Here is a 16,993-nt window from a genome sequence, read left to right as displayed (position 1 = left end):
AGGAACGGGGGAGAGAGGAGGAGGAACGGGAAGAGAGACGGAGGAACGGGGGTAAGAGACGGAGGAACGGGGGTGAGAGACGGAGGAACGGGGGGTGAGAGACGGAGGAACGGGGGTATGAGATGGAGAACGGGGGAGAGAGGAGGAGGAACGGGGAGAGTGGAGGGGGAAGCGGGGGTGAAGACGGAGGTAACGGGGGTGAGAGACGGAGAACGGGGGAGAGAGGAGGAGGAACGGGGGAGAGAGGAGGAGGAACGGGGGAGAGTGGAGGAGGAAACGGGGGTGAGAGAGACGGAGGAACGGGGGAGAGAGTGAGGAGGAACGGGGGAGAGTGGAGGAGGAACGGGGGTGTGAGACGGAGGAACGGGGGTGAGAGACGGAGGAAGCGGGGTGAGAGACGGAGGAACGGGGGTGAGAGCGCGGAGGGAACGGGGGGTGAGAGATCCGGAGGAACGGGGGTGAGAGGAGGAGGAACGGGGGAGAGTGGCGGAGGACGGGGGTGAGAGACGGAGGAACGGGGGTGAGAGACGGAGGAAGCGGGGGAGAGAGGAGTGAGGAAACGGGGGAGAGTGGAGGAGGACGGGGTGAGAGACGGAGGAACGGGGAGAGAGGAGGAGGAACGCAGGGGAGAGAGGAGGAGGAACTGGGGGAGAGTGGAGGAGGAACATGTTGTAAGAGAGGACGGAGGAACGGGGGTGAGAGACGGAGGAACGGGGGTGAGAGACGGAGGAACGGGGGAGAGAGGAGGAGGAACGGGGGGAGAGAGGAGGAGGAAACGGGGGGAGAGTGGAGGAGGAACGGGGGTGGAGAGACGGAGGAACGGGGGAGAGAGGAGGAGGAACGGGGGAGAGTGTGGGAGGAACGCGGGGGAGAGAGGGAGGAGGAACGGGGGAGAGTGGAGGAGGAACGGGGGTGAGAGAACGGAGGAACGGGGGTGAGAGACGGAGGGACCGGGGGACAGAGACGAGGAACGGGGGAGAGAGGAGAGGAACGGGGAGAGAGGAGGAGGAACGGGGGTGAGAGACGGAGGAACGGGGGTGAGAGACGGAGGAACGGGGGGTATGAGACGGAGGAACGGGGGAGAAGAGGAGAGGAACGGGGAGAGAGGAGGAGGAACGGGGGAGAGTGGAGGGGAAACGGGGATGAGAGACGGAGGAACGGGGGTGAGAGACGGAGGAACAGGGGGAGAGAGGAGGAGGAAAACGGGGGAGAGAGGAGGAGGAACGGGGGAGAGTGGAGGAGGAACGGGGGTGAGAGACGGAGGAACGGGGGTGAGAGACGGAGGAACGGGGGTGAGAGACGGAGGAACGGAGGGAGAGAGGAGGAGGAACGGGGGTGGAGAGACGGAGGAACGGGGGAGAGGAGGAGGAGGACGGGGGAGAGTGGAGGAGGAACGGGGGTGAGAGACGGAGGAACGGGGGAGAGAGGAGGAGGAGGAACGGGGGAGAGAGGAGGAGGAACGGGGGAGAGTGGAGGAGGAACGGGGGTGAGAGACGGAGGAACTGGGGTGAGAGAACGGAGGAACGGGGGTGCGAGAACGGAGGAACGGGGGGTGCGAGACGGAGGAACGGGGGAGAGTGGAGGAGGAACGGGGGAGAGTGGAGGAGGAACGGGGGAGAGTGGAGGAGGAACGGGGTGAGAGACGGAGGAACGGGGGAGAGAGGAGGAGGAACGGGGGAGAGACGGAGGAACGGGGGTGAGAGACGGAGGAACGGGGTGAGAGACGGAGGAACGGGGGAGAGAGGAGGAGGAATGGGGGAGAGTGGAGGAGGAACGGGGGAGAGGGGAGGAGGAACGGGGGTGAGAGACGGAGGAAACAAGGGGGAGAGAGGAGGAGGAACGGGGGAGAGAGGAGGAGGAACGGGGGAGAGTGGAGGAGGAACGGAGGGTGAGAGACGGAGGAACGGGGGTGAGAGACGGAGGAACGGGGGAGAGAGGGAGGAGGAACGGGGGAGAGAGGAGGAGGAACGAGGGAGAGAGGAGGAGGAACGAGGGAGAGGAGGAGGAGGAACGGGGGAGAGTGGAGGAGGAACGAGGGAGAGAGGAGGAGGAACGAGGGAGAGAGGAGGAGGAACGAGGGAGAGAGGAGGAGGAACGGGTGAGAGAGGAGGAGGAACGGGGGAGAGTGGAGGAGGAACGAGGGAGAGAGGAGGAGGAACGGGGGAGAGTGGAGGAGGAACGAGGGAGAGAGGAGGAGGAACGAGGGAGAGAGGAGGAGGCACGGGGGAGAGTGGAGGAGGAACGAGGGAGAGAGGAGGAGGAACGGGGAGAGAGACGGAAGAACGGGGAGAGTGGAGGAGGAACGGGGGAGAGTGGAGGAGGAACGAGGGAGAGAGGAGGAGGAACGGGGGAGAGAGACGGAGGAACGGGGGAGAGTGGAGGAGGAACGAGGGAGAGAGGAGGAGGAACGGGGGAGAGTGGAGGAGGAACGAGGGAGAGAGGAGGAGGAACGAGGGAGAGAGGAGGAGGAACGGGGGAGAGTGGAGGAGGAACGAGGGGAGAGAGGAGGAGGAACGGGGGAGAGAGACGGAGGAACGGGGGAGAGTGGAGGAGGAACGGGGGAGAGTGGAGGAGGAACGAGGGAGAGAGGAGGAGGAACGGGGAGAGAGACGGAGGAACGGGGGAGAGTGGAGGAGGAACGAGGGAGAGAGGAGGAGGAACGGGGGAGAGTGGAGGAGGAACGAGGGAGAGAGGAGGAGGAACGAGGGAGAGAGGAGGAGGAACGGGGGAGAGTGGAGGAGGAACGAGGGAGAGAGGAGGAGGAACGGGGGTGAGAGACGGAGGAACGGGGGAGAGAGGAGGAGGAACGGGGAGAGAGAGGAGGAGGAACGGGGGAGAGTGGAGGAGGAACGGGGGTGAGAGACGGAGGAACGGGGGTGAGAGACGGAGGAACGGGGGTGAGAGACGGAGGAACGGGGGAGAGAGGAGGAGGAACGGGGGAGAGAGGAGGAGGAACGAGGGAGAGAGGAGGAGGAACGAGGGAGAGAGGAGGAGGAACGGGGAGAGTGGAGGAGGAACGAGGGAGAGAGGAGGAGGAACGAGGGAGAGAGGAGGAGGAACGAGGGAGAGAGGAGGAGGAACGGGGGAGAGAGGAGGAGGAACGGGGGAGAGTGGAGGAGGAACGAGGGAGAGAGGAGGAGGAACGGGGGAGAGTGGAGGAGGAATGAGGGAGAGAGGAGGAGGAACGAGGGAGAGAGGAGGAGGAACGGGGGAGAGTGGAGGAGGAACGAGGGAGAGAGGAGGAGGAACGGGGGAGAGAGACGGAGGAACGGGGGAGAGTGGAGGAGGAACGGGGAGAGTGGAGGAGGAACGAGGGAGAGAGGAGGAGGAACGGGGGAGAGTGGAGGAGGAACGAGGGAGAGAGGAGGAGGAACGAGGGAGAGAGGAGGAGGAACGGGGGAGAGTGGAGGAGGAACGAGGGAGAGAGGAGGAGGAACGGGGGAGAGTGGAGGAGGAACGAGGGAGAGAGGAGGAGGAATGGGGGAGAGTGGAGGAGGAACGAGGGAGAGAGGAGGAGGAACGGGGGAGAGTGGAGGAGGAATGAGGGAGAGAGACGGAGGAACGAGGGAGAGAGACAGAGGAACGAGGGAGAGAGGATGAGGAACGGGGGAGAGACGGAGGAACGAGGGAGAGAGACAGAGGAACGAGGGAGAGAGGAGGAGGAACGGGGGAGAGAGACGGAGGAACGAGGGCGGGGCTAAGAGTGAAGAGCAAGTGGGACCAGGGGAGAGGAAAGATGGGATGTGAGAGAGGGACTACGAGAAACGAGACAGGGAAGAGGAGAGATAGAAACCCAAGGGGGAAGATGAAGGAAGTGAGGTGGTGAAGGGGGAGACTAGAAGAGGGGGTCTCTGTAACCCAGAGGTGTTTGAGGAAGTCGGCAGCACACTAGATATGAAGTGTGAACTCTTAGGGAGTACTCTGGGGAGTGAGAAAGTGTGTAAGTAAATAGGCCTCCGGCTGTAGAGCAGAGTACAGAGTACAGAGTACAGAGTACGGGGCGAAGAGATTGCGACAAGAGGACCCGCTTCAGCTACCGTCACTGTAATTATAACCAAGTCAGTTACAGCACCTAGCCTCCATTAAAAACAGGAAAATTACAAGAGCACACACACGCAAACACACACAGGCTAACACACACAGGCTAACACACACAGGCTAACACAAACAAGCACGCACACAAACACACACACAGGTATGCTAACGCGCACACACACACACACAGGCTAACACACACAGGCTAACACACACAAGCACGCACACAAACACACACACAGGCATGCTAGCGCGCACACACAAAGGCACGCACACAAACACACACACGCTAACACACACAAGCACGTAAACAAACACACACACAGGCATGCTAGTGTGCACACACACACAGTCATGCACACAAACACACACACGCTAACACACACAGGCATGCACAGTAAACACACACACAGGCAAGCTAGCGCGCACACACACACACACAGGCACGCACACAAACACACACACACACACACACACGCTAACACACAGGCACGCACACAAACACACACACAGGCATGCTAGCGCGCACACACACAGGCACGCACACAAACACACACACAGGCATGCTAGCGCGTGCACACACAAACACAGGCACGCACACAAACACACACACGCTAACACACACACAGGCACGCACACACACACACACACACACACAGGCATGCTAGCGCGCACACACACACACACTGTAGGGGGTGAGGGAGGGTCTACGTTAGGCTGGAAGCTTAGACAGACAGCTTCCCTGGAGACCAGCTCTACATCACCCAACACAGACGAAGGAAACAAGGTGTGTGTGTGTGTGTGTGTGTATGTGTGTCTATATGAGTGTGTATGTCGTTACGTGTGTCATGTCCTCATAAGTCCTTCCCTCTCACACAGACGAAACTCCCTAAAACACATGCACAGTTGAACACACACGAAACTCACTAAACCCCCTCTCTCTTTCTGTACCCCGCACACGCACACACACACACACACACACACACACACACACACACACACACACACACACACACACACACACACACACACACACACACACACACACACACACACACCTAATCACAGATGGGCCGCTCTAGCCAGTGTATCAGCACTCTGCTAGACTCCACAGAACAAGGTCTCTCTCTTTACACCGGTTCAGAACCTCTTCAGCGCTGTACTGAGTGGCTCAAACACACCAGGACACGCAATTAGTCCCACACGTAACCAAGAGACACAGGACACATGAGCAAGTACTCAAAACGCACCCCCACAGTAGTAAAGCAACACAAGTATTATGAAGAAGCCCACTCTCTCATATAGAGAAGCCCCCCCCCCCAAAAAAAATAAAACATGAGAAGAGGCTGCTGTGTGTGTGTGTGTGTGCCAGTGTGTGTTGATTCCCAGCCTAATTCCTCAGTTTAGTGGAGCATTACGGCTGATCAATAGTGCTGGTGCTGGGGGCCTGTGGGAGTGGTGGGGGACTGCTGTCTCTGCATATTCATGCCATTAACACAGAATAGAGCAGTACTCCACTGGGGCTGCCGCTGATGGGGACTGACAAGGCCAATCGCCCGCTACAGTCCCAACGAGGAGAGAGCTCTCGCTCTATCACTATGCTGTTCCCTTTCTCTCTGTCTGTACTGCTAGCCTCTCTCTCTCTCTGTGTGTGTCTGTACTGCTAGCCTCTCTCTCTCTCCCTCTCTCTCTCTCTACTGCTAGCCTCTCTCTCTCTGTCTCTACTGCTAGCCTCTCTCTCTCTCTGTCTCTACTGCTAGCCTCTCTCTCTCTCTGTGTGTCTGTACTGCTAGCCTTTCTCTCTCTCTGTGTGTCTGTACTGCTAGCCTCTCTCTGTCTCTACTGCTAGCCTCTCTCTCTCTCTGTGTGTCTGTACTGCTAGCCTCTCTCTCTCTCTCTCTCTCTCTCTCTCTCTGTCTCTACTGCTAGCCTCTCTCTCTCTCTGTGTGTCTGTACTGCTAGCCTCTCTCTCTCTCTGTCTCTACTGCTAGCCTCTCTCTCTCTCTCTCTCTGTGTGTCTGTACTGCTAGCCTTTCTCTCTCTCCCTCTCTCTCTCTCTACTGCTAGGCTCTCTCTCTGTCTCTACTGCTAGACTCTCTCTCTCTGTCTACTGATAGCCTCTCTCTCTCTCTGTGTGTCTGTACTGCTAGCCTTTCTCTCTCTCCCTCTCTCTCTCTCTACTGCTAGCCTCTCTCTCTCTGTCTCTACTGCTAGCCTCTCTGTCTCTACTGCTAGCCCCTCTCTCTCTGTCTGTACTGCTAGCCTCTCTGTCTCTACTGCTAGCCCCTCTCTCTCTGTCTGTACTGCTAGCCTCTCTCTCTCTCTGTCTACTGGTAGCCTCTGTCTCTACTGCTAGCCTCTCTCTCTCTCTCTCTCTCTCTCTCTCTCTCTCTGTCTGTACTGCTAGCCTCTCTCTCTCTGTCTGTACTGCTAGGCTCTCTCTTTCTACTGCTAGCCTCTCTCTCTCTCTGCTAGCCTCTCTCTCTCTCTCTCTCTCTGTCTCTACTGCTAGCCTCTCTCTCTCTGTCTGTACTGCTAGCCTCTCTCTCTCTCTGTCTGTACTGCTAGCCTCTCTCTCTCTCTGTCTGTTCTGCTAGCCTCTCTCTCTGTCTGTTCTGCTAGCCTCTCTCTCTCTGTCTGTTCTGCTAGCCTCTCTCTCTCTGTCTGTTCTGCTAGCCTCTCTCTCTCTACGTCTGTACTGCTAGCCTCTCTCTCTACGTCTGTACTGCTAGCCTCTCTCTCTACGTCTGTACTGCTAGCCTCTCTCTCTGTCTGTCTGTACTGCTAGCCTCTCTCTCTACGTCTGTACTGCTATTCTCTCTCCCTGTCTGTCTGTACTGCTAGCTGCTAACTCCCTGTAAAACACCCACAAATAATACACCATTCTTGGAACAGGCATTAAGTCCATACAGTCACAACCACTCATATTCTACCAGGAAAATCCAAGCCAGTCAGCCCTGAGGGACTCTTCTCAGTAAACCAGTAACACTTTGTCCTCAGTATTTTTTTCTCTCTCTCTCTCTCACTCAGTCTCTCGCTCTCACTCAGTCTCTCTCTCTCTCACTCAGGCTCTCTCTCTCACTCAGTGTCTCTCTCTCTCACTCAGTCTCTCTCTCTCTCACTCAGTCTCTCTCTCTCTCACTCAGTCTCTCTCTCTCTATCTCTCTCACTCAGTCTCTCTCTCTCTCACTCAGTCTCTCTCTCTCTCACTCAGTCTCTGTCTCTCTCACTCAGTCTCTGTCTCTCTCATTCAGTCTCGGTCTCTCACTCAGTCTCGGTCTCTCACTCAGTCTCGGTCTCTCACTCAGTCTCGGTCTCTCACTCAGTCTCGGTCTCTCACTCAGTCTCGGTCTCTCACTCAGTCTCTGTCGCTCACTCAGTCTCTGTCTCTCACTCACACTCTCACTCTCTCTCTCTGTCTCTGTCACTCATATTTACTCAGACTCCCTCTCTCTCACTCAGTCTCCCTCTCTCTCACTCAGTCTCCCTCTCTCTCACTCAGTCTCCCTCACTCAGTATCTGTCTCTCTCTCACTCAGTCTCTCGCTCAGTCACTATCTCTCTCGCTCAGTCTCTATCGCTCAGTCTCTCTCGCTCACTCTGTCTCTCTCTCGCTCACTCTGTCTCTCGCTCACTCTGTCTCTCAGTCTCTCTTTCGCTCTCTCAGTCTCTCGCTCGCTCACTCTCAGTCTCTCGCTCACTCTCAGTCTCTCGCTCGCTCACTCTCAGTCTCTCGCTCGCTCACTCTCAGTCTCTCAGCTCCGCTCACGCTCATCTCTAGTCTCGCTCGCGTCACGATCAGTCTCATCGCTCGCTCACTCAGTTCTCATCTCCGCTACTCAGAGTCTCGCAGTCCTCCATCGCTCTCTCAGTCTCGCGCTCTCTCAGTCTCCTCAGTCTCTCGCTCTCCTCAGTCCCTCGCTACGCTTCACCTCAGTCGCTCGCGATCACATCAGTCTCGTTCGCTCTCCTCAGTCCTCCGGCTCTCTTAGTCTCGCTCGCTCTCCTCTCAGTCTCTCGCTCTCTCAGTCTCTTCGCCTCTCTCTAGTCCTTCTACGCTCTCTCAGGTCCCGCCACTCAGTCTCTTCAGTCGCTCACCTCAGTCTCTCGCTCCTCTCCGTCTCTCGCCTCATCCGTCTCTCCGTCTCTCCTCTCACCGTATCTCAGACTCTCGCTCCGTCTCTCGCTCTCTTCCGTCTCCGTCTCTCTCGCGCTCTCCGTCTCGTCTCTCGCTCTCTCCGTCTCTCGCTCTCAACTCTCCGTCGCGTCTCGCGCTCGCTCCGTCTCTCGCTCTCATCCGCTCTCGCTCTCGCCGTCTCTCGCTCTCTCCTCTCTCGCTCTCTCTGTCTCTCGCTCTATCTCTCTGTCTCTCGCTCTCTCTGACACAAGATTGGGATGTGAAAGTTGACGCTCACATCTCCCACTGCCTTGACGCTCACATCTCCCACTGTGTTTACACTGGCCGTGTGCGGGGGTGTGTCTGTGTGTGTGTTAGTTGGCCGTGAACTGCCCACGTGCCACATTCTCAAAGCAATTCGCTACAGTCATCAATATTACAAAATGCTGTCTTGTTGAATACAATGACTACCTGAGGACAGTGCAGTGCCTGACTCATCCTACTCACAACACCGTCTCACCCACTTCCCTTCACAATGTAAGAATGTTGTCTGCCCTCAAACATGATTACAGGTTGTCGATGGAATGAAAAACTGAATATTTCTAGTGATTACTTACTTAAATATCTTATTTAACTAGGCAAGAACACTGTCCCCTGCTATTCATTTGTTTCCAGCCTCTCCTTCCTCCTCTCGTTCCCTCACTCCCTTTACATAAATCCTTCCATCCCTCTCTTCTTACCTTCACAGCTGCTGTGGCCCTCCTCGTAACCCGCTGAACAGCTGCACTTCCCGATGGGCACCAGCCACTCCCCTTCAGCGCTGCAGTGCATCCTGGGAGGGCTGTCCATGTCCACCTCGGAATTGTTGACGCAGGCTCCCCTGACTTCCACCAGGGTGGCGAATGCCGCCTCGGCAACCGTATCGGAAAACACAGCCAGGTTCTGCACCGTGGCCAGGCAGCGCTTGTAGTACACCCGCACCGCCACCAAGGCCACGCACGCCCCCACGTCCTGGAACGCCAGGTGGAACCCTTTCCGGTTCAGGTGTCCGATCTCCCGCACCTCCGTGTTGAGCTTCATCTTCCTCTCGCCCAGGTCTCCCTGCGTGAAGCTCTCGTCGGCGGCGATGGTGTCGATCTTAGTGTAGCGCTCCTCGCGGGTCACCCGGCCCAGGTCTTTGTCCGACTCCACGTAGAGCAAGTTGAAGGTCTCCTTGCAGGTGCCCGCCACGCCCGGGATGCTGTTGCAGTCGCGCAGCGTGAACTGCAGCTCCACGAAGATGCGCTGGCCACCGCGCCGCGCCACCCAGCCCGTCTGCAGCCAGTTGTTCTGCAGCGCCGTCTCCATCACGTTACAACACCTGGTAGGATCCTGATGGGCTTGGTACTTCTCATCCACGCCACTGATCTCTTCCCACTGGGGAGATGGTGAGGAGAGGAGGTATGAGAGAGGGAGAGAGATAAAAGGAGGGATGAGAGAGGGAGAGAGATAAAAGGAGGGATGAGGGGAGGCAGAAAGAGAGCGCAAGAGTAATGGATAGTGGGTGTGACAGAGGTATTGGAAGGAGGGAAGAGGGACAGACAAACACAGGAGCTGGTGAGGGTCATCTGAAAGACATTATAACCCAGACAGGGTACATGTAAATATCATGTGTGGGTTTCTGTCTGGTACCAAGGGTGTTCGTAGTCGCTAGAGGAGTTAAACAAAGAAGAGAGAGAGAGAGAGAGAGGTGGAGAGAGAGAGGAGAGAGAGAGAGAGAGAGAGAGAGAGAGAGAGAGAGAGAGAGAGAGAGAGAGAGAGAGAGAGAGAGAGAGAGAGAGAGAGAGAGAGAGAGAGAGAGAGAGAGAGAGAGAGAGGAGAGAGAGAGAGAGAGAGAGAGAGAGAGAGAGAGAGAGAGAGAGAGAGAGAGAGAGAGAGAGAGAGAGAGAGAGAGAGAGGAGAGAAAGGAGGAGTAAACAAGGCCTCAGAGTGTGTGTGTGTATGTTAATGTGTCTCCGCAGACACAAACCCACACATGATATTGAGAAGGAGTAAATGAGCCACTAGAGTGTGTGTGTGTGTGTGTGTCTCAATCTCGACACAGAGAGACTAATTACAGTGGCGGGGGCCTCCACAGAGACTATAGAGCTGTAAAGCAGCTCACAGCCGCCCACTGACACTGCGGGGAGGGAAAATGCAAATGGCTGCCACGTCCAGAATTAACTGGGTAAATAAAGAACAGATTGGAGGGAGACGTGCCCACATGGCCGTCGTCATTTTGGACTGCAGGTGAAATTGACTCACCATCCGTGCTGAACGAGCGACGGACAAGCTCTGCTATACAGTGCCTTTGCGAAAGTATTCGGCCCCCTTGAACTTTGCGACCTTTTGCCACATTTCAGGCTTCAAACATAAAGATATAAAACTGTATTTTTTTTGTGAAGAATCAACAACAAGTGGGACACAATCATGAAGTGGAACGACATTTATTGGATATTTCAAACCTTTTTAACAAATCAAAAACTGAAATTATTCAGCCCCCTTAAGTTAATACTTTGTAGCACCACCTTTTGCTGTAAGCTGTAAGTCGCTTGGGGTATGTCTCTATCAGTTTTGCACATCGAGAGACTGACATTTTTTCCCATTCCTCCTTGCAAAACAGCTCGAGCTCAGTGAGGTTGGATGGAGAGCATTTGTGAACAGCAGTTTTCAGTTCTTTCCACAGATTCTCGATTGGATTCAGGTCTGGACTTTGACTTGGCCATTCTAACACCTGGATATGTTTATTTTTGAACCATTCCATTGTAGATTTTGCTTTATGTTTTGGATCATTGTCTTGTTGGAAGACAAATCTCCGTCCCAGTCTCAGGTCTTTTGCAGACTCCATCATTCTTCCAGAATGGTCCTGTATTTGGCTCCATCCATCTTCCCATCAATTTTAACCATCTTCCCTGTCCCTGCTGAAGAAAAGCAGGCCCAAACCATGATGCTGCCACTACCATGTTTGACAGTGGGGATGTTGTGTTCAGGGTGATGAGCTGTGTTGCTTTTACGCCAAACATAACGTTTTGCATTGTTGCCAAAAAGTTCAATTTTGGTTTCATCTGACCAGAGCACCTTCTTCCACATGTTTGGTGTGTCTCCCAGGTGGCTTGTGGCAAACTTGAAATGACACTTTTTATGGATATCTTTAAGAAATGGCTTTCTTCTTGCCACTCTTCCATAAAGGCCAGATTTGTGCAATATACGACTGATTGTTGTCCTATGGACAGAGCCTCCCACCTCAGCTGTAGATCTCTGCAGTTCATCCAGAGTGATCATGGGCCTCTTGGCTGGATCTCTGATCAGTCTTCTCCTTGTATGAGCTGAAAGTTTAGAGGGACGGCCAGGTCTTGGTAGATTTGCAGTGGTCTGATACTCCTTCCATTTCAATATTATCGCTTGCACAGTGCTCCTTGGGATGTTTAAAGCTTGGGAAATCTTTTTGTATCCAAATCCGGCTTTAAACTTCTTCACAACAGTATCTCGGACCTGCCTGGTGTGTTCCTTGTTCTTCATGATGCTCTCTGCGCTTTTAACGGACCTCTGAGACTATCACAGTGCAGGTGCATTTATACGGAGACTTGATTACACACAGGTGGATTGTATTTATCATCATTAGTCATTTAGGTCAACATTGGATCATTCAGAGATCCTCACTGAACTTCTGGAGAGAGTTTGCTGCACTGAAAGTAAAGGGGCTGAATAATTTTGCACGCCCAATTTCTCAGTTTTTGAAATATCCAATAAATGTTGTTCCACTTCATGATTGTGTCCCACTTGTTGTTGATTCTTCACAAAAAAATACAGTTTTATATCTTTATGTTTGAAGCCTGAAATGTGGCAAATGGTCGCAAAGTTCAAGGGGGCCGAATACTTTCGCAAGGCACTGTATACTCTAGCGGGACTGCATTCGCTAGCCAAACAAACGTTGAAATCTATCCATTGGGATTCTGTATTGTGTATCGTTTAATTGACGTCACAATAGTCAGGGAGATGTTCCTGGGTTAGATCGCAAGGTCAGGCAAAACCCTGTCTATGGCCATTCATCCTAACTAGGGGCGAGGGTCTATAATCACGAAGCCTCGAGGGTAAGGAACGCTGATCTGAGATCAGTTTGGGGCATTTAAATCCTAACGAATGAGAGGGGAGACGCCTGGTGAACGTGGTGCTGGAGCGCTAGGCTCCTCCCATCCCAGGCACAACTCATCGCGTCGCTGCACAGGAACACGTCGCAGCCCGTCGGGAAAAATACGAGGTCTTCAATTTGTGTGCGGTGATGAAATGTTAAGCCTGACCTTCACATTAACCGATGTCAGGATTGATACGGAGATCGACCTTTTACACTGGAGAACCATTTGAAGAAGCAGTTCATTGGTTATAATTACCCATCTGGTCACAGTATGGTGCTGCTAAGTCTACGTGGTGACACAGCCACAACATGACTCAGACACGCTTTCATCCTAAAAGGGGAGCTGGCTTCAGTGGTGCCGCGTAGATCCACGGGACACATTTAACTTTCTATCTGTGACTTGTGGTCAACTTGTGGTCAGCTTGTGGTCCTCTGTAGCTCAGTCGGTAGAGCACGGAGCTTGCAAAGGCTAGGATAGTGGGTTTGATTCCCGGGACCAGCCATACGTCAAAATACATGCACGCATGCCTGTGAATCTTCTACATGGCATACGTCATATGAACATACTGTGGTTGGAGCTGCAACATGGGACTGGGTGGTTTATCTAAGCCTACGTCTTGTGGTTTTGGTGACAGACGGGTATGAATGACTTTCAAAATGTACGCGTCATCCTAAAGCAGTCTGACTGTGTTATATGAACTGGACCAAGTCCATTCATCTCGGCTTCAGAACTTAGCATGTGGCCTCTTTTACAAGCTCCATCGATTCATTAAGAGCATAATAAATCCTCCAGTGCCTTGTATTTTACTGATAAAACCTATGAGTGGAAGATAAATGGGGAGCCGGTGACTTCAAAAACCAATTCATCTTCAGTCATTCTTTTTTTAAAAACCTCCCGCCACTGGCTATTATCCATCATTCATAAGTTGGCGTGTGGTTTTTACAAGCCAAAATCGATAGCGGAAGGGACAATTTATGTGGCTGCGTGTGTCTGGACGGTGGGCGCAGGGACGTCCTGTCCAGGATTAGACCATTGATTCGCGTGCAGTGATGAGCTCGGCTCTGTTCTGTTCAGGGAGGGACAGAGAGAGGCAGAATGAATGGAGGGGGAGGGAGGGAGGAGCGCAGAGGGGCAGAGAGGTGGAGCCAGCTGTCCACTAACAGTCCATTTGGGCAGCGTGCTCCCTGGAACTGTGCCCACTGGGAGGGGGGGGGGAGCTGTTCTCAGTTAGAAGCAAGCTGGACTACTCCATGACACAAAGTGTGTAGATGTACACTGACACGCACACCTATTCACATATGCATAGGCACATACATTCAAACATGCACTCGCACACGCACACGCACTCACACACACACACACACACACACAAAACATGTATATTCAAAGTGCACAACGGACTGGTACACTCACTCCATTGGAGGGGTACGACGTCCAGCCGAGCTCTGCCTGAGTTTCTTTAGAGTTCAGCAGGACCACTGGAAGAGAAAAGGTGGGAAAGAGACAGAAAGAGAGGGAAAAGAAAGCGGGAGAACAGCATTAGGTCAGTCGAAGAACAGCACGCACATCGTTCCATGCTGTCAAGTCAGAGTCCAACACCATTCGTCATCTCACAGTCTCGTTGCATTAGGCATTTCAGTCAGTAAGCAGACACTCTTATCCAGAGTGACTTACAGAGGCATTCCTATTAGCAACCGCATATCACAGTCATAGGAAGCCGACAAGGTGAATAATCTGTCCATGAGCCCTTGAGCAAGGCACTTAACCCTAATTTGCTCCAGGGGCGCCGTACTACCATGGCTGACCCTGTAAAACAACACGCTTCACTGCACCAATCCGGTGTATGTGACAACAAAACATGTATTTTCTACATGTTTCCTCAATGAAGTAGATCAGCTTAGTCACTAGTCTCGATTACGCGCATTACATCACCGGTGGATATTATAGAGTGCTTACAAACATCTAGACTTCTTACAAATCCAGAGGATGCCCAGACCATCTCTCTGTGAAATAAGGAGGAGGGCAATAGCCACTGTGGTTGAGATTGACTCTTGGACATAACTTTAGAACACAGATGAAAATGAGGTGATGACACTCTTGAATAGCTTCACTTAAAGTAATAACAGCCCACATACAAATTGGAGATTTGGCTAATCCCAACAGTTCCATCGCCGGCAAAATACTTCCAAGTGATACAAATGTGTTTTCATAAGTGCATTGATAGCATCTGTTCAGGAACTAAGCTTGTAGGACAACATGTTTTTCATCCTGTAACTTTAAACAACAGCAGCTACTAGAAAACAAGCCGGGGCATTAAGGACACAAAGGGTATCCAGAGTCTAGACTCCTTTCAGCACCATGGACAGCAAACAGCTAGAGCCAGTGGTTCAGCACACTAGACAGCAACACAGCCACTGCTGCAGCTTCAGGACCTTGGACAGCACATGGTCAGCCATGACAACCTACATACAGAACTGCTTTTTAGGACCTTGGACAGCCCTCCAGTACCCATCCAACATTTAGGCAGCCTGACTACAGCAGCGTCGGTTTCTTTCGGATTCGACAGAACCGTGCACAGTGCAGCTATAATATTAATACCGGATGACACATAGCAACCATAGCAAGTCTTCACTGATACTTCAGAATCTTGGACAGCAGCGCTTCCATAAAAACCCACTGATATTTAGAAGCCTTTGACGGAGGCGCTTGCATAATGTGCCCCGTCAGCACCTTGGACAGTGCTCAGAACATTTTCCTGGACCCCACATCCTTGGAGAGAACTCTTTACACCATGGGCCAGGCTCTGTTTATCACTGATAACACACAGCATTTTAGAGCGCTATTAGAGAAGAGAGTAAGGGAGAGAGCGAGAGAAAGGGGGAGAGAGAGAGAGAGAGAGAGAGAGAGAGAGAGAGAGAGAGAGAGAGAGAGAGAGAGAGAGAGAGAGAGAGAGAGAGAGAGAGAGAGAGAGAGAGAAAGGGAGGAAGGAAGGGGGGTTAGAGAGAGAGAGAAAAGAAGGGGAGAGAGAGAGAGGAGAGAGAGTAAAGGGATCAGAATGACAGATGCCAGAGTGTGATAGAGAGCGACTAAATAAAGAAGGCAACGGGATCTGAAAGCCCCAGTCAGCAGTGCGTATGGAAAGTCAGTGTTCTGATCACACAATGACTAATCAGAATAATCCCACCCTAGTTAGACGTGCTAATGGTCCTTTGAGAGAGAGAGAGAGAGACTAATGAAATGGCCGTGACCAATATCAACAGCTAAACACAGATTTCCAGGGGATCATTTTATAAATAATTGTCTATAATTTAGTTTATGACAATGTGGATATCAGAGTCCAGCCGTGAATCTTAATGTTGTGGTTTTGATTCAGTGCCAATGGGGCTGGCTAGTGTCCTTCAAAGAGGATGTGATGAATGTCAACGCAGAGTTATGACACAATGTCAGATGTACAAAGTCATTTGATCAGAAGATTTATGACAGGTAGTATAAAACAACCTTTTGAAACGGAGAAAAATACTGCTAATCTCGCTTTGACGGCAATTTAACTAGGCAGCAAGGCAAGGAACATACAGCTGTTAGTCTAACTTTTCATTCTGTTCATTTCAGAAAGAGGACACTGGCGTCTATGACGTCAACGGAAGTCCTTTGTTGAAGTCCTATTTGTCTCAGGTACAAAGTGAAAGGGAATTGTCCTTTCCTCCAGCGGCAGCAGTGACGAGCCAGGCAGCCCTGGCATTCAACAGAAGGGCATTTAGTACTAAACACACAAATGAACTGGAGAGAGTCCTTGTTCCATCTAGCAAGTAAGTGCCTCTCTTTCGTCATCCTGAAAAGGCACTTGTGCATCGTTTACTCATTTGCGATGAAATTGGAGTTACTCGGCCTTACTGACACTGAATTCATATCCCTACATTGTAAAGACAAAAGGGATGGAATGAGGGAAGAGAGAGCGCTGTATGGAAGGATTATAACAGGACACTGTTCAATGAATACAGCGAAGGCACATATTCTCCCACAATGGTTCCTCGAGAATGGCGGGGGCAGGAATTGTTAGCAGGGCAGTAGGTGTGTAAAAGGGTGAAAGGTAAAATGTTTCTTTGTGTTGCCATTTACTTAGCGATAGTGTGTTTGTGCGTGCGTGCGTGTGTGTGTGTCTGTTGCTCGCCTTTCAAATACATTTCACTACAGTGGTGAGAGCCACAGACTGAAGAGTGTACGACAGCGTGTTTATCTGAAAGGAGTGGGAAGAGCAGCCACGAAGCAGACAGCAAGCTGGTGCCAGTGCTAATCTCCTTACACACACACACACACACACATAATTCCCTTCCTGAGTCCCAGTGAAAGGGAGAATTATGAAATGAGCCCCATAAAGTTCAATAGAGAGGATTATCCACATGTTGTTCCAGTGTCCTCCCTGCAACCCCCAAGCAATGCATCAGGCTGCATCCACACCAGCAGGCCCGAGGCTCAGCCAGAGAGGAGACTGGGATAGGCAGGCCAATGACCCAGGGGGAGATCTTTTGTCCACACATTATCCCTCTAATAGGACGACACTAAGAAGTAGAGGGAGAGAGATAGATATACACACACTGAACAAAAATATTAACGCAACATGTAAAGTGTTGGTCCCATGTTTCATGAGCCAAAATAAAAGATGTCACAAATGTTTCATATGCACCCAAAAGCTT

The 16,993-nt window shown here is 52.4% G+C and overlaps 1 protein-coding gene across 1 annotated transcript in view; it reads right to left on the bottom strand.

Moving 5' to 3' along the window:
- Nucleotides 1–16,993, bottom strand: part of epha10 (EPH receptor A10) — a 182,980-nt gene that overhangs the window by 114,414 nt on the left and 51,573 nt on the right. The window contains exons 2-3 of the mRNA XM_031788560.1: nt 13,716–13,780; nt 8,892–9,567 (exon numbers count right to left, since the gene is read on the bottom strand). Coding sequence (XP_031644420.1) covers nt 8,892–9,567; nt 13,716–13,780 — 741 coding nt within the window. The remainder of the gene's footprint in view (nt 1–8,891; nt 9,568–13,715; nt 13,781–16,993) is intronic.

The sequence above is a fragment of the Oncorhynchus kisutch genome, linkage group LG14 (assembly GCF_002021735.2).
Source record: "Oncorhynchus kisutch isolate 150728-3 linkage group LG14, Okis_V2, whole genome shotgun sequence".
Lineage (NCBI taxonomy): Eukaryota > Metazoa > Chordata > Actinopteri > Salmoniformes > Salmonidae > Oncorhynchus > Oncorhynchus kisutch.
This window is presented reverse-complemented; position numbering and strand designations above follow the sequence as displayed.